The sequence below is a fragment of the Mercenaria mercenaria genome, chromosome 16, assembly GCF_021730395.1.
Source record: "Mercenaria mercenaria strain notata chromosome 16, MADL_Memer_1, whole genome shotgun sequence".
In the NCBI taxonomy this organism is placed as follows: domain Eukaryota; kingdom Metazoa; phylum Mollusca; class Bivalvia; order Venerida; family Veneridae; genus Mercenaria; species Mercenaria mercenaria.
Genome location: NC_069376.1, coordinates 63,939,601 through 63,962,170, shown reverse-complemented (window position 1 = coordinate 63,962,170; position 22,570 = coordinate 63,939,601). Strand labels below are relative to the sequence as shown.

At 36.5% G+C, this 22,570-nt stretch overlaps 1 protein-coding gene across 1 annotated transcript; it reads left to right on the top strand.

Moving 5' to 3' along the window:
* The first annotated feature begins 1,081 nt into the window (after window positions 1-1,081).
* Window positions 1,082-22,312, top strand: LOC123540993 (dentin sialophosphoprotein-like). Its single transcript, XM_045326334.2, has 6 exons — window positions 1,082-1,153; window positions 10,570-10,704; window positions 12,171-13,373; window positions 15,583-15,739; window positions 16,070-16,191; window positions 18,202-22,312. The coding sequence occupies exons 1-6, from the start codon at window positions 1,082-1,084 to the stop codon at window positions 18,226-18,228; spliced, it is 1,716 nt and encodes a 571-aa protein (XP_045182269.2). The 3' UTR covers window positions 18,229-22,312.
* Window positions 22,313-22,570: the final 258 nt, after the last annotated feature.

Genomic DNA, 22,570 nt, shown 5'->3' with positions numbered 1-22,570 from the left:
CGCACTAGATGCTTTTAAGTCTAGAAATTTCTTTCGATCAGAAGATGAGCTCGTTTTCTTAACCTTTTTAAAAGCTCTGTTCCTCCTTCTGATTAGTTTCTTGATGTCCTGATTGACCCATGGAAGGTGATCTCTTATAGTTGACTGTTTGGAAGGAATCCATTTTTCTGTAAGGTTGTTTAGGGTATTTGAGAAATTTTCCCATAACTCGATCTTCTGTGTTTAGTGCGGAGTACTTACCTTCATTCGTCATAACCTGGTGGTAGTCAATTAATGACTATTTTATTTCCTGCCAGTTTGCTTTTTTATACAAGGGAATATTTCGAGGCTTCTGGTAACATATCCTTGCGGATGCTTTGACTTTTGTTTCTACTATATTATGATCACTGATGCCCGGTATGATGTTGACCTGATTTACTAGAGTTGGGTTTGTAGTAAGGAATAAGTCTAGAATATTATTTCCTCTAGTTGGTAAGTTGACCATTTGGGTTAGGTTTGAATCATTAAATGTTTCAATAACCTGACGGTAGAAGGTGGGGTGCTTACATTCAGGGGATGGACTGCTGGTGTCCCAGTCCATTTTACGGAGGTTAAGATTAATTATTAAATTGAAGTTTTTTTGTCTACAACTGACCTACAATTAATTACTTGGACTTTAAGTGACCTTCTTAGATGTAGACATAGCTAGACTTAGCTGTATAGCTAATTTGTAACTGGGACCCGTATAATGTTTAACTTTAATACAGATTTGATTAAAGTCGGTATATGGGTTATGTACGTACAAGTTTAACAAGACGCACAATTGCTGTTGTCACTGAGTGTATAGGCTACTGCGACCTGGACTACATTTCGCGAAAAGGACTTTTATCATTTTTACAGCTTTAATTGCTACATACGACCCTATGTTTTGTTTGCTGATTTTTTTTCTAAGAATATTGATTCTGAAGTTTTGAGAAAAATCCGAATATTATAATAAAATTCTACATTGTATCTAAAATTCGATCCGAACGTGCAGATTGGTGGGACAGACTTTATTCATACCGGCATCCAATCATAATTCTCGAAATTCATTTGTTGAAACATGGCCGACAGTGGCGGCGATTATTTCTTTGAAAGTGAAGATTTTGATATAACACAAATAATACGAATTCAGGTAACAATTCATACAATCATCTGTGGCGGGAAAGTATTTATGTAGATTGACTGACAATGTGCGGGACCTGACTCATGCCTAACGTTCATAATTCAGGGATCGGATTTCTAACATCGCTGACCCACAGTTAGTTCAACTTCAACTTCAACTATCTACTGCCGAACAATCGTCTAGCGATTATGACTGGCAGGCGCTGTCAGGAAACAGTGTTTTAGTAAAAATGTTATGTGCAAAATTAAAAAGATAAAAGACCCAAAGTATACAGTTTAAAATCAGCGGATTATAGTATTTAGAGAGACTGCGAGTCCAGCCCGCTGACAAATGTCTGCAAATTGGGACTGGACTGGATATATGTTGGTAAACTGTTCCATAGTCTGATAGTCCTGGGGAAAAAGGAATTTGCATGGTACGACGTTTTGGACTGGGGAATTAAGTAATTTAAATTTCGTGTCTGTGTGAGATGATGATGGTCCACAGCCACTAATTCATTTCTTATCTTATAGAAAATAACCAGGGAGGAATGATTTCTTCTTTGTTCTAGGGTCTTCCAATTTAGTTCAGATAACATATCTGAGACGCTACTGGTATACTGGTAGTCATTAAAAACATAGCGGGCTGCAGATCTTTGTACCCTTTCTACTTTATGAGTTAGATATTTTTGCCAGGGGTGCCAGACCGTGGAACAGTACTCGACCTGGGGGCGGACATAGGTTTTGTAGGCCATTTCTTTAACCTGTCTGTTGGTAGTCTTTACATTCCTTTTGATGAAGCGAAGGGTATTACTGGCCTTGGATGTTATGTTATTTATGTGATTTGACCAGGTCAAGTTATTATTTAGGGTAACACCAAGATATTTTGCATGGTCAGTGGACTGAAGTTGGACATTATGTAGGGTGTAAGGATATAATATGAATTAAGGCACCGCCTAGCATTGGGGATTTATCTTTTATATATCCGCTTAGAAAGAAATATTCAACGCTCAAGAAAGTGAAACTTTGCTCTAAACTGTAGTTTACATTTAGTGTCATCATACCTCTTACAGCAAATATCATACTTTGCAAAATTTACGGAAGCCATGCCGGTGACGTCATTCAGCGTTCTCGCACTAGCTTTTAGAATTTTGTTTTGTTTGTTTGCACTCCACGCAGAAACTTGACGGTCTTTACACTTCCTTACTGTTTTAAAAGTGTTTTTCAGTTGCATATACAGTTTTCATTACGAAAAAGAAGTAAAATAATCATGTTAGCGCGGTTTACGAGTTTCTATGACTGATTTGGGGTGCTCGGATGTTCATAAAGACAACCAGTCAGCGGATTTTACATAAACCGGAACCGGAAAACATCGAAAAAATTGCCTCAGTATATGCAAACAGCAAAGACGAATATCTATATACGGACGTTACCGTCTCGGGGATTTTCATCCCCGGCGCTTTGCGCCGGTGATAAATCCCCTATAACAGGATTTCTTTTACGATATATTCTAAGAACTTCACATTTATCGGGATTAAATTCCATTGACCATTCTTTTTCCCATTTTTCTAAACAGTAGAGGTCTTGCTGTAAGCTTTCTGCAGAGGATTTAGATTTGATGGTAAGGTAGACAATGGTGTCATCAGCAAAGAGACGGGCTCGACTTTTGATACTATTGGGCAAGTCATTTATGTAGGCGAGAAATAGGCAGGGGCCAAGGACTGAGCCTTGGGGGACCCCTGATAGGACAGGTAACCTTTCAGAGACTTTACCCTCAACAAGGACTTGCTGAGATCTGTTACTGAGAAATGACTTAACCCATGCGGTGACCTTATTATTAATACCTAGGTATTTGAGTTTGTGAATCAGTTTATGATGATCTACTTTGTCGAAGGCTTTACTAAAATCCATAATAATTACATCAGTTTGTTGACCTTTTTCAAGATTATCTGCTATTTCTTGGGTAAAACCTATGAGTTGGGTCTCACAACTATGTTTTGACCTGAAACCATGTTGTTGTGGGCTAAGGACGTTGTTCTTGTCGAAGTATGACATTATGTTGGAGACTAGTATATGCTCTAATAATTTGGATGCTATACAAGTCAGGGAGAAGGGCCTATAATTACTGGGTTTAGATTTCTGACCTTTTTTGAAAACTGGTGCTATGACCGCATGTTTCCAGTCGTTCGTTCAATAACATTAAACTTGCACAGGGCGCCTTTTAATATTTGGACGTTCAACATGTCCCTGTGTCAAGTTTAATCGAATGTCAGCCATTTGCATAGCACAGATTACGACTTTATTTTATTGAAGTGTAATGTAGGAAAACTCTCAAACACGTGAAACATTGGTTTACCGTAACTAAAACTGCACCACCAATCACTTCCCCGGCGCATTTCACAGAAACTTCTAGCGTAATTTATTGAAATATCACGAACAATACAACACCGAATAAATATATAGAATCAATTATACATGCTTAGACGAAAACAAATACGTTTAGCCTACGACACTTGTAAAGATCTGCGGCCGTTATTTAACGCATGGGTACCGCCGAACGCATGTGGACTAGCCTTTTAAACTGCTTCGATAGGACTTTACAACTAATTTAAGTAACTTTTAATAAAATTACAACCAATAAATGCTGATTACACCCATCGACTATAAACATATGCATACTACAGAGACAATCCGTTAGTAACGGGCCGCATTTTTTTTCAAATCCGAGCGTGAGAATATTTTTTCGTCTAAAATTAATCTTTATAATAAAGAAGATTTGACAGTTCGTGTTGTGTTGTGAAAGTGAATGGATGTAAATTTCATTTTCAAAGTGCGTACTGATCTTCAATAACTTCAGTAAGGCAGTTTGTTCAGTGGGTGTGTAAATTAGGTTTCTTTGTCCGTTGTTGGTATTTAGCTATCGCTTTCAAGTCACTTCTACCGTGAACTTGTAAAACCTTCCGCAAGAACTTTTGCGGAAAGCTCTACCGGGAAATTCATACTTTCGATAAAACGTCGGACTATATGAAATGTCAAAATCGTAAAATATTGAAGTCCGACGTTTATTTATAGAACTAACCCACAGTCACCTGGGGGTCAGCACCCCTCCCCCTCCCAGGCCACCTCTGACAACCCTCAGTCAATATATTTTCGTTTTTTAAAACAAACTGAGCACATGTCTCGATCATCCAAAGACTTCTGTTACCATTTTAAAATTCCCATACTCTAGCCTGTTATGCTGTAGTTTCGATCCCCTTAACACTTCCTTCTGCGCATGCGCATTAACAAAGACATGTGCGAGGGTCAAAATTAGGTCAAAGTATATTTTGGGCATTCCTTCAAAGATATAAATAGCTTAAAACACAAAGAAATATAAAATATATAAATTATGCATACATAAAACCAGCCATGTCATCGGTCTGAATCACTAAAAAGCTTTCTTGTTAATTCGCACCCTCTGAATGCATATGTGTAGAAAGTCTTGTTTAACGTGAAAAATTAGTATTTACCGCACAGTTCACTTTGTTCATTTCATCCTGAAGCCACTTGTATGTAGAATTGTAAAATAACGATGTACAAACTGGAAAGTGTAACTTTTTAAAAACACATGTCAACTGGATGATTCGTTTCTGGACGAAGAAATTAGTTTTAGGCACTGCAGCCTTATTTCGTTTGACCCTCTATAAGACACCAATTAGTTGGTTGAAAAATCAAAAATGCTGGCATTATGCAACAAAATGTATTATTAAATAAGATTCAAAGCAAAATCAAGAAATTTAGAGTCAAAAGAGCAGGTGCGCGGACAATTGCATAACCCAACAACCCGCGAAAACGTCAGCCTCTCGCCTCATTTTGCATTAAAAATGGCAGACCAGTAAATATGAATTTAAGGGTAATATACGGGGTTTTTGAAAGAGAAGCAACTACCGGCTGAAAAATCAATACACACCTGCAAGAGTACGGTTGCGTGGAAGAAAGTTTAGCGAAAATTAAATGGAAACTTCAACGATTTAATGGCAAATAATCGGGAATTTAGATGAAATTAAGGTCGAATATATACTGTGTCAACCATTTGTTTGATGATTTATCTGCTTTTTGCGCATGTTGAGTGATAAATTCGCGTTTTACGCTTAGGTGAATCTTTGATGTATCGAACGTAACCGGTACTTGGCTGATGTCAGATGAGTCTCGTGCGTTATTTCGGAAAATGCTAAGGGATCGAAACCACAGGAAGGGTCGAATTGACAAGAAGCAGGCATATCAATGCTCAAAAAACACAAGATAACTTACTTCGCAAAGTAAACGCGATTTTCTTGTCCAAGGAATAGGAGAATAGATCCCAGCTTGATGTTGCGCAGTCAAATTTACTACACAGGGCCGGGACACATGATATCGTTAGCGATTAAAATAAAAAATACTTGGCAAAAATGCCAATTGCCGTGTTGGTCGAGATAGTACAGACGCTGGTTCTGAGATTACTTTTTTTGGCAGGGCCGCGGGTTTCGCTCCGCGCTTTGGGCATTCTTTTTTTTCTTTTTTTTTTTTTTTTAATATAATAATTTCGTTTTCTTTTTAACAATATATTCTCAAGATAAAAAAAAAATAATAAGAAAAAGATCGCTCATAGCGCGGAGCGAACCCAAGGCCCTGCCCAAAAATAAGAACACAATCCAGCATCTGTACTCTCTCGGCCATCGCGACAGTTGACGTTGTGAGCGAGTATTTTTATTTTAACTACTAATGATATTGTCTGCTGTTATGTGTAGTAAATTTGACTGCGCAACATCAAGCTGGGATCTATTCTCCTGTTCCTTGGACAAGCTATTTTGTGTTGAAAACGCTCTGAGTAAGTTGTCTTTAGTTTTTCTGAGCATTGATAGTGTATGGGAGATTTTTCAAACATATTGAAATGGTAACGGAAGTTGTTGTATGATCGAGACATGTGCTCAGTTTGATTTAAAAGCAAAAACATATTGGCTGAAGGTTGGCAGGGGCGGACTGGGAGGGGGGACAGGTTCTGACCCCCAAGTGTCTGTGCGCTGACCATGTTTAAAGCACAAAAAAGTGCAGTTTTGCAGTTTTTTGTTAAAAAGTTAAATGTTCTCCAAGGCCATAAAAACTTTTAGGGTCAGGCCAAAAATTTAGGGTAGGTCGGGATACTGGAAAGGAACAAATTTTTTTTAACGCCTTAGAAAGGTAATTCAGAACAGTTTGACATGTGCATTGCTTCCAGGTCCGTATTTTTTTTCAAAACAATATTTCCTTATCAATGATTGGCCGTCTTCTGGACAAAAGAATAATTTATTTTAACTACTAACGATATTGTCTGCTGTTATGTGTAGTAAATTTGACTGCGCAACATCAAGCTGGGATCTATTCTCCTGTTCCTTGGACAAGCTATTTTGTGTTGAAAACGCTCTGAGTAAGTTGTCTTTAGTTTTTCTGAGCATTGATAGTGTATGGGAGATTTTTCAAACATATTGAAATGGTAACGGAAGTTGTTGTATGATCGAGACATGTGCTCAGTTTGATTTAAAAGCAAAAACATATTGGCTGAAGGTTGGCAGGGGCGGACTGGGAGGGGGGACAGGTTCTGACCCCCAAGTGTCTGTGCGCTGACCATGTTTAAAGCACAAAAAAGTGCAGTTTTGCAGTTTTTTGTTAAAAAGTTAAATGTTCTCCAAGGCCATAAAAACTTTTAGGGTCAGGCCAAAAATTTAGGGTAGGTCGGGATACTGGAAAGGAACAAATTTTTTTTAACGCCTTAGAAAGGTAATTCAGAACAGTTTGACATGTGCATTGCTTCCAGGTCCGTATTTTTTTTCAAAACAATATTTCCTTATCAATGATTGGCCGTCTTCTGGACAAAAGAATAATCTTTCAGAAAAGCATTACTTCAAAGCCCAGTTCCAAACCATTTATACATCACGAGCGAGCAACAGCGTACGGAACGGTAGTGTTTTCTACTGCCACCTGTGCTAGGCATGTTTTTCCATTAGCAAAATGATGGGATCCACTAGCAATTATTTAAAAGCTGTTTACGCGCTAGGTTTTGTTGTTATTTGGTTTCATATAAAATTCACAGTCCGGACAGGCCGGGGACTTTCTGATTTTGAAAGTACCCGATGATATGAACCAAAGTACTCAATCATTCTTGGCTGGACGTTAAAGCTTTAAGTTTTTCTCGGGTCACAACCCCTAGTGTTGCTAGCATTTTCGGTCTCTGCGGTCCTTTTTGCACCAAGAAACATGTTATTTTCCGCAAATTTTACAGAACAATATGAAAACAAATATTGCCTAGACGCTTACTTAGATATCCGATAATTACTTTTGTATAAGGTGACAAGCGTCTACAAGCGGTCACGTGGTTATGATACCGATAAATTAACTGCTCCAAAGGAGTTTTTAAAGAGAAAGGGATAGTGTGAGCGAGTTCCCCTATTTTCAAATATGATCGCGAAAATATTCGAGTGCCATGATTTTCTACTCACATTTGATCTTGAGCTGTATTTGGCTCAAGTGGATCTTACCAGATCTTACACGAATTGACTTAGAAAAATATATGAGAATACAAAATCTCAGATCTTGCTATCAGTCCTTTCAGGGCTTTGATTTGTAAATTGTAACCACAGGTACCCTTCTGATTAGGCAAGACTGAAAATTCTACTTTGAGTAACAATTTAATCACATTAGATTCACAAGTATAAGAAAACAGACCAGATAAGCTTTTGGTGTCTGAATTGGGTATTGGAAATTTGAATTGGGTAAAAATAATATCATTACCCAGCCTTTTCAGAAGTAATTGGATTTGTAACGTGGTATTTTACATTCGCTAACAATGATTTTGTACAGTATCATGGTATATCATTAAATTGATAGTACCTAATACTTTATGCGCTTCACTGTTAATACAAATGTATTTAATGAATGAATTTCCATATGTGTTTTCTTTTCATTAGCAGTAGTGACAGTTCATCAAATATCAGAATGGGGTACTCATATGCATCTCAAAGACTTATTAGATTGGTGACACTACAATCGTTAATAACAGATAATGTCATTGTTGAACGCAAATATACTAATTTGTTTGTTTGTGTGCAACATATGTTTTTTCTGGACTTTTACTTTTATCGGCGTAAAATGTTCAAAGTTCCAAATAACCGATCGCCGATTGAAGTCCTGTGATTTTTCGATAATTGCAACTGTTCTGCTAATATACCTCCCAAATTAGCATTAGTCCGTAGGTTCTAGTATAAGGAGCGATACGCAAGCATTTTACAAATGGGTATTAGAATGTTTACTTGTGTTCGTACGCACTGTAAATTCAGTTGGTTTTTGCAATTTTAATTGCGTAATGCAATAATGCAGTTTTGGAGTCTGAACGACCTGCATTTTCAGTAAATTTTAATTACTTAAAGTATAGCTCAAACAAGGACAGAAATTCCAATATATAAAAAAAGTTATTAAGTATGTTTAGTGCCTTTTTTAAATTGCAGGTTGGGGTACTAAAATGTCTCCATTTCTCCCAAAATCCTCTCCATTCTCCCGAAATCTTATTCACTTCTCAGCTAAGGGGAAATATGCTTCTGAAATCAAGCCATTTAACAGTTTTTTCATAGTGAAACTGATTTCTTATGGATTGTTGTGTGGCAGCATTATGTTCATGGTTATTCATGAGCTGTTATATTTCGTTCTTTTCAGTCATTAAGCACGGTACTTATGTTGTGTTATTTTTAGTTTTTCAGTTTGAACATTTCGGCTCTGGTGATTTCGATACTCCTCATTTATGCCATTAAAAAAAAACCCACAATGGTTTGATAAACCTGATTGGGACAGGCTGTCATGCCAGGATATTTGGATTGATTTTCAAGAGCCTAAAAGCATTAATTGTACTACAGTTCCATTCTCAACAGTGTTTATTGGAAACACCCATTTTTAGCTCGACTATTCGAAGAATAAGTAGAGCTTTCCTACTCACCACGGCGTCGGCGTCGGTGTCGGCGTCGGCGTCACACCCTGGTTAAGTTTTTCGTACCAGTCCACATTTTGACAAAGTCTTTTGAGATAAAGCTTTGAAACTTTCAACACTTGTTTACCATCACCATGTCCAGTTATAGGCAAGAGTACATAACCCTGTCAAGCATTTTGACTGAATTATGGCCCCTTTTGACTTAGAAATCTTGATTAAGTTTTTCGTACCAGTTCATATTTTGACAAAGTCTTTTGAGAAAAAGCTTTGAAACTTTCAACACTTGTTTACCATCACCATGTCCAGTTGTAGGCAAGAGTACATAACTCCATCAAGAATTTTGGTTGAATTATGGCCCCTTTTTGACTTAGAAATCTTGGTTAAGTTTTTCGTACCAGTCCACATTTTGACAAAGTCTTTTGAGATAAAGCTTTGAAACTTTCAACACTTGTTTACCATCACAATGTCCAGTTGTAGGCAAGAGTACATAACTCCATCAAGCATTTTGACTGAATTATGGCCCCTTTTGACTTAGAAATCTTGGTTAAGTTTTTCGTACCAGTTTATATTTTGTGTAAAGTGTTTGACATATGGCTTTGAAACTTTTATATCTTGTTCAGTATAATAGTCTCTATCAATAGGCAAGAGTACGTAACTCTCTCGTCTTTTTTGGCTGAATTATGGCCCTTTTTGAACTTGGAAATTGGTTTTGTTTTATATATGTCCATGTTTTGTCAAGACTATTTGACATTTTGGCTTTTAAACTTTAAACACTTGTTTATCATTATGATTTCCATCTGTAGGCAAGAGTACATAACTCTGACAACTATTTTGACTGAATTATGGCCCTTTTTGGACTTTGAAATTTGTTCAGTTTTTTTTAACAAGTCAGCGTTTTGTCAAAACTATTTGAACTGTGGCTTTGAAACTTTTAACACTAGTTTATCAACATGATTTCCATCTCTAGGCAAGAGTACATAACTCTGTCAACTATTTTGACTGAATTATGGCCCTTTTTGGACTTGGAAATTAGTTAAATTTTTCATATAAGTCCATGTTTTGCCAGACATATAACTTAACATATTTGCCATCATGGTCACACATTGCCAGTTAGTGCAAGACTAATCGAAATCCACAAATATAGGAACATTTTTTGTTTAATCCATTTTTTTGTTTAGTCTGAAAAACTATGGAAATATTTTGACCCCATTCTTCAATCAATTCTTCGAATAGTCGAGCGCGCTGTCATCCGACAGCTCTTGTTTACTTGTAGAAATCACGTGTGTGTATTATGCTATGATATTGTGAACAATTTTATACACAATAAGATGTTACTTACAGGCTACAGCTATCAGTTTTTATCATACTAAAACTTTCTTTAAGTAGATACAAGAAGTTATATATAATCCTGTTTTAAGGAGTTATATATAATCCTATTTTAAGCAGTTATATATAATACTGTTTCTCTTGCTTTTCAGGCAGCTGTTAGGGGAACACTTGTGAGAAAATGGATGGAAGAAGTGAAACAGGCTTTTGAAGAAACATTTGTTGAACTGGAGAAGAACACAACATTAGGTGTAGACTGGAAGTCGGAGCTTGTTTGTTATCCAAAGGTACAGCCAATATTTTATGTTTTATACAGCAGAAATGATGAGAAAATTTTGCATGATATGGGCACTTCATTTTCAGTTTGTCTGAATGAGTACCTTTATAAATTATTAAATTTTCCTTAGTTGATTAGTAATTGATGTGTATAAAGTTTGAATTTCAGGTTCCATTTTCATATTTAAAAAAAAGTTGGTGTTTTCACCATCAGTTTTTAGCTTGACTATTTGAAAAAAAGTCTAGCTATTCTACTCATCCTGGCGTCGGCATCACACTATGGTTTAAGTTTTGCATGCAAGTGCATATGTCTATCATTTAAAGAAATTTATCTTTAAAATTTATTTTTATTAGTCCCCTACTGGTTGAAAACCAGTTTCGGGGACTATAGGAATACGCTTTTCTGTCATTCCGTCCATCCGTTCGCAATTTCGTGTCCGGTCCATAACTCTGTCATCCATGAAGGGATTTTTAACATTACTTGGCATAAATGTTCCCCATGATGAGACAATGTGTCTTGTGCAAAACCCGGACCCCTAGCTCAAAGGTCAAGGTCACAATTGGAGGTCAAAGGTCAACAGGGCTTTTTTCCTGTCCGGTCCATAACTTTGCCATCCATGAAGGGATTTTGATATTACTTCACACAAATTGTTCCCCATGATGAGACGATGTGTCATGCACAAAACCCGGACCCATAGCTCAAAGGTCAAGATCACACTTAGCAGTTAAATGTTAACATGGCTGGAACAGGGTCTGTTTTGTGTCCGGTCCATAACTCTGTCATTTTTTAAGGGATTTTAATATTACTTGGCACAAATGTTCCTCATGATGAGACGACGTGTCGTGCACAAAGTGATGACCCCAAGGTCAAGGTCACAATTGGGTGTCAAAGGTCAACAGGGCTTTCTTCCTGTTTGATCCATAACTCTGCCATCCATGAAGGGATTTTAATATTACTTAGCACAAATGTTCCCAATGATGAGATGATGTGTCATGCGCAAAACCTGTGCCACTAGCTCAAAGGTCAAGGTCACAATTAGAGTTAACAGGTCAATAGGGTTTTTTCCATGTCCGGTCTAGAACTCTGTCATCCATCAAGGGATTTTAATATTACTTGGCATAAATGTTCCCCATAATGAGACAACATGTCATGCGCAACATCTAGAACCCGAGCTTAAAGGTCAAGGTCACACTTGGAGGTCAAAGGTCACACTTAGAGGTCAAAGGTCAATAGGATTTTTTCCTGTCCAGTCTATAACTCAACAGTCCTTAAAGGGATTTTAATATTTCTTGGCACAAATCATGTTCAACACTACGAGATAGAGTGTCTTGTGCAAGAACCAGACCCCTTGGTCTAAGGTCAAGGTCACACTTAGAGAATTGTTTATGTACAATATTATTCTTGTTTATGTTCTAACCAAAATTGAAAATCTAGTCATAGCATAAAAGAATAAAAATCTGTTTAATTCCATTACAGGTTGTCAAGGCCAAAGATAGACAGAAGAATGAGAAAAATAAAAAAATAAAAGATACACAGAACAGGCAAAGAGAAGAATCCAAGTCTCAGAAATCTACAAACAGTCGGGTGAAAAACAAAACATGCAATCAAACTGAACACAAGCAGACAGATTTTGCAACTCGGAATGTTTCTGGGCCTTTTGTCAAAGTGTCAACAGATGAGGAGAGTGAAAATGTTAGTGAAATATCTGAAACTGTATCCGACAGTCTTAAGTTTAATTCAGTTGAAATACAGACCAGTTTTATTGATGTAAACTTTCAAGATGTGCCTCATAATAGCAAGCATAACTCTGATAGAATTAACGACCAGGATGACAATATTCTTGATGATCTAGATGTCTCATGGAAAGATAGAGTCAAACCATTTATGCAAAATAACTTTGGTGAAACAGAAAATGTAGATGGATTAGAAAAAGACACTGCTGATCTAAATGAGTTACATTTAGATTTGGATTCTGATGCAGGTAGTGTCCAGTCACAAAGGAGTAGCAAGGGGTCATCCAGAAATACTGCAAGGGATGAACAATCTGAAAAATCTGAACAAGTTAGAAAAAGAACTGAAACATTAAATGACGAAAGGATTAATAAGTTTGGGACTGTTGACAGAAATACTGAAAGGTCATTGAATTCAGAGAGATCTGAAAGATCTCAGAGCTCTTCAAGAAGGAGGTATGATCAAGAAATGTCTGACAGAGATCATAGATCAAGCAGGTCAGAGGATCAAAGTTCAAGGTCAAATAGTAAACCATCAAGGCAGTCACCAGAGTATTTGGAAAAAGGTCAACCATTTGCTAAAAGTAACCAGCCTGAATCAGAGAAAAGGTCTGACACAGACTTGCTGTCCAGTAGGAGTCATAAGTCTTACGAAAGGGATCAAAACTTTTTTGAAACTGAAAAATTTTCTCCTAGGGGTCAAAGGTCAAATTCTTCAAAGCATTCTGATTCAAGGAGTCAGAAGTCTCACAGGTCTGAAAAGGGGTCAGAAGGTCAACTAAGTCACAGGTCAGACAGGTCAGAAGGAAAGAGACACAATTCTAATAGGTCTGAGGGACCTGTATCTCACAGATCTGATAAATCAGATGACAGAAAAAGTCAGCAGTCTCAGAGGTCAAGGCACAATGAAGGTCATAGGTCACAGAGGACAGTTTCTGAAGAGGAGATGGTAATTACTGTTACATATTTAATTCTCAGGTGTTGGTCAATGCCTTCTTCTTTCTGTAGGTAGGTCATTTTTAGCTCACCTGAGCAAGTTTTTGTGATCGCTTGATGTCTGGCGTCCATCATCTGTCGTCTGTCTGTCAACATTTAGCTTGTGTATGCGATAGAGGCTGTATTTTTCAACTGATCTTCATGAAATTTTGTCAGAATGATTGCCTTGATGAAATCTAGGCCGAGTTCGAAAATGGGTCATCTGGAGTCAAAAACTAGATCACTAGGTCAAATCAAAGAAAAACCTTGTGTATGCGATAAAGGCTGTATTTTTCAGTTAGTCTTTATGAATTTTGGTCAGAATGATTACCTTGATGAAATCAAGGCCGAGTTCGAAAATGGGTCATCAGGGGTCAAAAACTAGATCACTAGGTTAAATCAAAGAAAAACCTTGTGTATGCGATAGAAGCTGTATTTTTCAGTTTATCTTCATGAATTTTGCTTAGAATGATTGCCTAGATGAAATCTAGGTCAGGTTTGAATATGGGTCATCTGGGGTCAAAAATTAGGTCACTAGGTCAAATCAGAGAAAAACCTTGTGTGTGCGATAGAGGCTGTATTTTTCAATTGACCTTCATAAAATATGGTCAGAATAATTGCATTGATGAAATCTAGGTCCATTTTGAATATGGGTCATCTGGGTCAAAAGTAGGTCATTAGGTCAAATCAAAGAAAAATTTTGTGTATGCGATAGAGGCTATATTTTTCAATTGAGATTCATGAAATTAAGTCAGAATGATTGTCTTGATGAAATCTAGGTCAAGTTTGAATATGGGTCATCTTGGGCCAAAAAGTAGGTCACTAGTTCAAATTAAAGGAACACCTTGTGTATGTGATAGAGGCTGTATTTTTCAATTGATCTTCATGAAATTTAGTCAGAATGATTGCCTTGATGAAATCTAGGTTGAATTTGATTATGGATCATCTGGGGTCAAAAAGTAGGTCACTAGGTTAAATCAAAGAAAAACCTTGTGTATGTGATAGAGGCTGTATTTTTCAACTGATCTTCATGAAATTTTGTCAGAATAATAGCCTTGATGAAATCTAGGTCAAGTTCGAATATGGGTCATCTGGATTATAAAAACTAGGTCACTAGGTCAGATTAAAGGAAATCTTTGTGTAAGCGATAGAGGCTTTATTTTTCAATTGATCTATGCAATAGGGGCTGCATTTTACACTGGATTTTCATAAGAGTGGTTGCCTTGATGAAATCTAGGTCAAGTTCGAATATGGGTTGTCTAGGGTCAAAAACTAGGTCACTAGGTCAAATCAAAGAAAAACCTTGTGTATGCGATAGAGGCTGTATTTTTCAATTGATCTTCATGAAATGTGGTCAGAATGATAGCCTTGATGAAATCTAGGTCAAGTTCGAATATGGGTCATCTGGGGTCAAAAACTAGGTTACTAGGTCAAATCAAAGAAAATACTTGTTTATACTCAAGGTTTTTGTTCAAGATTTAATGATAATTGGTTAGAATATTTTTATGCCCCCGAAGGGAGGCATATAGTTTTTGAACCGTCTGTCGGTCTGTCAGTCTGTCCGCAGTTTTCATGTCCGGTCCATATCTTTGTCATCCATTGATGGATTTTCAAATAACTTGGCATGAATGTGTACCACAGTAAGACGACTTGTCGCGCGCAAGACCCAGGTCCGTAGCTCAAAGGTCAAGGTCACACTTAGACGTTAAAGGTCATTTTTCATGATAGTGCATTCGTGTCCGGTCCATATCTTTGTCATTCATGAATGGATTTTCAAATAACTTGGCATGAATGTGTACCACAGTAAGACCACGTGCCGGGTGCAAGACCCAGGTCCGTAGCTCAAAAGTCAAGGTCACACTTAGACGTTAAAGGTCATATTTCATGATAGTGCAATGATGGGCATGTTTGGTCCATATCTTTGTCATTCATGCATGTGTCATCCTATGGAGAATGCTCTTGTTTTCCATGAAATCACTAGGTCAAACATGTTTACACTGTTATGGTGTGTTATGGTGTGTTTCTCAGGTATTGTAATCCCACTTCTGTTTTGAGCAGAGATAGGATATTGAATGAAAAAACTTGAGGTACTTCTTTTGTGAATCTGGTTTGTAGTAAAATCCTTTTACATAGTACAACTGAATGAATTGCAGTTTGAATTTACACTACAAGTTCTTTTTCAGCATCCAAAGCAATCTCGAGCCAGTCCTGTTGCGGTCAAAACATCAGAGATGAACTGTTTGCATGAAGATAATTTGATACAAGGGAGACCACCCTTACAGGACAGTACAAGTTTGACAAATGTTACGTCTGTATGGGACAGTTTCAGTTCTGTTAGAGGTAAATTCAGAAACGTCATAATAACTTTACTTTAATTTAGAATTGAAACACAAGATTCTCCCACAATTTTATTCTAAGGGTTTGGGCAAGGGAGGCTTTAAAAGAAGTAGCAGGGTCAATTGAAGGAAGAGGGGGTTGTCACTCTTTGTTTTATGAAATATGACAGCAGAGTAACATTTGATAGTTACTTTGCCAGTTTAGTTCATACGACTGAAAAAAAAAAGTTGAAAAAGATGATAAACCTCAAAACCCACAAACACACACACTTTTCTTAAATAAAACATGTTTGTCATATATTTCATAATCTTGGAAATATGATGATATCCACAGAATCCCATGATACAGAGATGCCAAAACCTTTGCCACAAGATACTACACAGCTGAAGGAACTACGCAAAAATATTGCCATGGAGTTGCTATGGGTACAGCAAGCAATTGACAGTAGGAAAAATGTAAGTTATGACAATGATGGATGGTAACTTCACACTACAATGTTTTTGTTTGTTTGTTTTGGGTTTAACACCGTTTTTCAACAGTATTTCAGTCATGTTACGGCGGGCAGTTAACCTAACCAGTGTTCCTGGATTCTGTACCAGTACAAACCTGTTCTCCGCAAGTAACTGCCAACTTCCCGACATGAATCAGAGGTGGAGGACTAATGATTTCAGACACAATGTCGTTTAGCAAATAGTCACGGAGAACATACGCCCCGCCCGAGGATCAAAAACGCTCTAACACTACAATGTACATTATTGATTTTCATTATAAATCATTATCAAAGTATAACAGATCCCAGGCACCCATTTCCTACAATACAAAAGGCAAGATTTTCAATACTGTAAAATCAAGTTATTTTCGTTAGGCTGAAAGAATATTCATGTTATATTACCAACTTTCTAACATATAGGACTCGTCTTAAGAATAAATAGTGTCTTGCATAAATATTTATATCTGTCAATACAGACAGCATATTTAGCAAATAAAGCAAAAATAAATTACTTGCAAAATTTTTTGATTTTAAGCTACCAGTTTAATTGAATATTTAGATACAACAGTATAAAACAAAAACATCTTATTATAATAAGAAACTAGAAGCTTTATTAAAAATAAGTTTGTTGCATTAAATGTCACGCACAGTTATAAGACATGCCAGCTTCTGATGGTGTAAAAGGTCTCCTGGTGCCCCACCTGGCATTACTTCATCACAGGCAAAACACCTTAAAGTTGGTAGAACCACCAACTTACCATAAGCCAGCTAGATCACTTACTCACATGAAAGAATTTTACACCATAGGGAATCCCTCGGGGAATCATTGGTAATGGGCTCAGGTACCAACCAATTCCTCGGGATTCTGCAGATATTATAACACGTAAAAGCATGCGTTAGCCCTACAATACAATGCAAATGTAATACTGTGAAATCATTTAAATTTGCTGGCATGAAATTTTGCGCAAATGTGAAAAAGGACTGTTTCGCGCGGGCTTTAATTCGCACATTTTCTATTTTAGAAATGTAAAATTATGTTAATAATAGCGCGGTCTTTAATTCCCGCTTCAGTCCTAGCGCGAAATATGCGAAAATTTGTCCTAGGCGAATAAAAATGATTTCACAGTACATGAAGTTGTAATAATGGTACATTGTTTGGCCAAAGCAAATATGAGTATTTGGAAAACAAAAAATAGCACATTCAGTAATACAAATTTGATTGTTACAAACTGCAGTAAGATACTTTTTACTGTGTTGAAGACAAAAAATTCTAAATTTGAATATGCTTCTTTGACATACTAAGACATAGTAAATAAAAAGGAAAAATGAAGAAATTCAGGAGTTGAAGGCAGTATTTACTTGAAAATGCATAGAAAGGCTCCCAGTAGCATAATGCATGTGATGGAAATGTTTTACAACATAGAAGGAATACAGCTGAATTTTATAGTGAACTTAATAAAACTGAAATAAGACATGTATTATGAACTCAAAAAGCGCTTGATATTTCCGAAAGATGAAGCATTTCGTTGAGGTATTGAATGATATGGGTCTGTTTATAAAGAACAAAGGCCTACTGTGAAATCATTAATATTCTTTGGGGATTAATTTTTGGTGGATTTTGTGGTTGGGTCAATCCACGAAATTTAATCCCAACAAACAAGTAAAATTCCCATTCATGTTCATTATTTTAAATCCACGAATTCATATCCCCATGAAATTGCTGTTTTGACTAAAACTATGAAATGTCATACCCACAAAATTAAACGATTTTACAGTATCTACATTGTATCTGCATAGACCAATACACGTCAGTCTGCTTTAATTGTTAAATAAGTCATAGCCTAATATATGTATTTACTGTTATCATTTTTTTGGTTGATTCACATATAATAAACTTTCCCTTTCTTTTAAACATGCTCTTAGAATCTTATGTTGAAAAATAACATAATTTGAAATCAATGTTTTATATTTGCAGTATTTAAAGTTAAAGGGCAAAATGTGAAAATGAAAAAACTCTGTGCTTTGGATAGGACTGAGTTGAAGCATTAATTGAACATCGGAATAACGATCACATCAAGTACATTTAAGACTAAATAGGAAACAGGTAATTGTTTTGTTGTAAGAAACAGGACAGAACAGTGGGAAAGTAATCACATGCTCAGCATGGAACCAGTGAGAGAATTGGGAACCAGGAAACTAGTAGAATGTGTCGAGCAGTGTCTGAGATATCTGTCTGCATTGATATGAAAACAGACACTACTTACGAATAGGACTCTTAAAACTGTTTTGTTCAACAGTGTATTGAAATGGATGATTATCTGTTTCCAAGCATGCTTTGGTGTTGTTCATTTGATTGTCAATCTGGAATCTCTCCTTGTTTGAAGGACTTAGATAAAACAGGGTAGAAAAGCTTACCTTAAATAACTTCTGTTATGCCATTCAAAAAATATTCCTAGGTCAGAAAATTTCAAAAAAATATGGAGCAAGACCTATTTGAGAGGTGGGAACATTTTTATAGAAGCAAGTGGGATATGTTGTGTTTTTTTAGCTCAACTATACAAAGTATGGAGAGCTGTCTTACTCCACGTCCCCACCTTGGTTAAAGTTTTGGTGCACTTTCACTCTATCTCAGTTATTACTATATGGACTTGATTCAAACTTACAACAGTTATTTCACATCATCACTCACATCGTATGACACAAGGTCCATAACTCTAGCAGCAATTTTTCATGAATTATGCCTCCCCCACTTTTACTTGGAATTTAAGGTTAATTTTGATGCATTTTCACTATATCTCTGTTATTACAGAGAGGATTTGATTAAAAACTTAAAATATTGTTCCACATCATCACTCACATCATATGACACAAGGGCTATAACTCTTGCACCAATATTTCATGAATTATCCCCCTTTGTTTTGTGTCCGCTCTGTAGCTTTTGAACTACTTGAAGGATTTCTAAGAAACCTGGCACAAATGTACACTACATCAAGACGACGTGCAAAGTGCATGTTTCGGATGGCTTGCTTCAAGGTCAAGGTCACTCTTAGGGGTCAAAGGTCATATGACTTTGTTTCGTGTGTATATTGCTCTGCATTGCGGTGTTCTTGTTTTTATTTGGCAGATCCCTTTTTTGTTCACTTAACAATTTTTTTTTTAATTACTTCCCTTTTATGTTACTATAAATAGCCTATTTTTTAACTTTTTGTGATCGCCCGTCGTCCGTCCGCCCACAATTTCTTGTCTGCACGATAGTGGTTTCATTTATGATTTTATTTTAACTAAACTTGCACACAACCTGTATCACCATAAGATCTTGGTTCCTCACTTGAACTGGCCAGATTCCATCATGGGTTTCAGAGTTATGGCCCCTGAAAGGGCCAAAATTAGCTATTTTGACCTTGTCTGCACAATAACAGCTTCATTTATGATTTGATTTTTACTTAACTTGCACACAACTTGTATCACCATATGATCTTGGTTCCTTTCTTGAACTGGCCAGATTCCATCATGGGTTTCAGAGTTATGGCCCCTGAAAGGGCGAAAAATAGCTATTTTGACATTGTCTGCACAATAGCAGCTTCATTTATGATTTGATGTTAACCAAACTTGCACAAAACTTGTGTCACCGTAAGATCTTGGTTCCTTTCTTGAACCAGCCAGATTCCATTATGTGTTTCAGAGTTATGGCCCCTGATAAGGCCAAAATTAGCAATTTTGACCTTGTCTGCACAATAGCAGCTTCATTTATGATTTGAATTTAATCAAACTTGCACAAAACTTGTGTCACCATAAGATCTCGATTCCTTTCTTGAACTGGCCAGATTCCATTATGGGTTCCAGAGTTATGGCCCCTGATAAGGCCAAAATTAGCTATTTTGACCTTGTCTGCACAATAGCAGCTTCATTTATGATTGAATTTAATCAAACTTGCACAAAACTTGTATCACCATAAGATCTTGGTTCCTTTCTTGAACCGGCCAGATCCCATAATTTGGGTTAGAGTTATGGCCCCTGAAAGGTCCAAAATTAGCTATTTTGACCTTGTCTGCACAATAGCAGCTTCATTTATGATTTGATTTTAACCAAACTTGCACACAACTTGTATCACCATAAGATCTCGATTCCTTTTTATATGCCCGAAGGGATGTGTTATGTTATCGCCTCGGTGTCCGTCTGTCTGTCTGTCGGTTGGCAATTTCCCTTCCGCTCTGTAACTCTTGAACCCCTTGAAGGATTTCAAAGAAACCTGACACAAATGTTCACCTCATCAAAACGATGTGCAGAGTGCATGTTTCGGATGACTCACTTCAAGGTCAAGGTCACGCTTAGGGGTCAAAGGTCATATGACTTTGTTTTGTGTGTATATTGCTCTGTATATTGTGGACTTAGAATTTTTTTTGGAATTTTTTCCCTTTGTTGTTCCTGTCCTTTGGGCTTCAACAGTCAAGCTCTTTTAAGTTTGCTCCCATCCTCTGATATAACCCTTCGGGCGTATATTGCCCCGCTTGGCGGAGCTCTTGTTTTGCCTGAAATGAAAATACTTGAATTATTAATGCAAACTAGGTCAAGCATATTCACTACCTTATTTGAAGCTTATGTTAATCAGATTAAATTATACTTTATGCATAAGAGGAATTTTAGCCTTGTAGAGTATTTTGGAGATTGACTTTATATTTCCCAATTATCCTATTTCTTAATTCCCATTTTTAGCTGCTTGACTATTCAAAGAAGTCATTTACCAACCTCACAGGATCAAGTTCATAACTCTGACACGTATTTTAGACAAATTATGTCCCCTTTTGGATTTAGAAAATCCTGGTTAAAGTTTTGCATGCAAGTTAATATCTCCAAAACTAATGCAGATATTGATTTGAAACTTTGCTTGTATCTTTGGGGTTATAAGACTAAGTGATGACATCAAGTCCCATATTTCTTGCATGTATTTTGGCAAAATTATGCCCCCTTTTGCATACAAGTTACTATCTCCTAAACTAATGCTGATACTGGATTGAAACACTATAGATATTTTAATATTTAGGGTAGTTTTCCTGCTTCTGGGACAACAATTCGAATAGACAAGCATTGGCTGTCTTCTGGACAGCTCTTGTTCAAGGTATCTACTTTGTCTTGAATACCTTTTTTTGATATTTTTGAATATTACAGAAAGAAACATTGGATGCGTTCAAGTATTACTTAGACAGCAGAAGTATTCACAGGTTTGTCATTTTGACAAAACTGATTTCAGAAGGAAAAAGGAAGCAGTTTTTTTGCCTGTAAATTTTTGTCAGCATTATCAAACAAATGTATTTGTTTTTATATGCCCGTCTCTGAAAGAGCAGGGCCTATTATGTGAACACCCGTGGCGGCGGGCAGCGTCCAAAAGCATGTCCGCTGTAAGTCGAACAGTTTTCATCCAGCTGTCAGCCCTTTAAGTTGAACAATTTTCATCCAATCATCACCAAACTTGGTGACAATGTTTGTGGGCATAATATCTCGGCCAAGTTCGATAACCACCAAAATCGCCCTAGGCATTCTTGGATTATGGCCCTTGAATTACTCGAAATCTTTTTATGATATGTAACTGAATATTTAGAAGGACGTATTTTGTGACAGTCTGGCACTCTTGTTTGTCAAATAATTTCAGTTCAGTTTATTTATATTTTGTTTCCTTAAATGGAAAGTTGCACATATTTACAGAAAGAAGTCTGTAACTTTTATAAAATTGCTGTACTTTATTCAGGTTTTTGCAAAAAAAAAAGTTTGCCTGACTGTAAAAGTAGCCTTGTAGTGTTTGCTAGGAAAAAGAACTGGAGCCTACAACAGCTGATTTTGTGGAGGTTATATGGATCTGTGTGGTGATTTAATAGATCTGACAAAATTCTTACATGATTTTCTTCAGATACCAAAACTGAAGTTTAGAAAAAATATGTTGAGATATTTCCTCTCCTTGTTCAGAAACTGATTACAAATTATATATTATGTGATATATTTATTAATCATTAGTGATATTATATGCATCATGTACGTTGGACTTTTTTGTCATATTTTATTATACACAGATATTATTCAATAGTGTATTCTCACCAGGGTGTTGTTCAGAATACAAAGATGTTTCTATCAGTGTTTAAGACTTTTGGTCTCAGAGTTTCATAGTTAATAAATATACAGATACATGTACTTATATCTGACATTGTGTAACAACCAGATTTGTTCTCCTTTTAAGGTATTACACCCGTAATTGTAATGTTTAAAAAATGGCATTTGCTTGGTTTATTATTAAAGTTGACCTTGTTTTACACTGTGCAATAACATACCGTGCTGTTTTTTTTATCATAAATTTT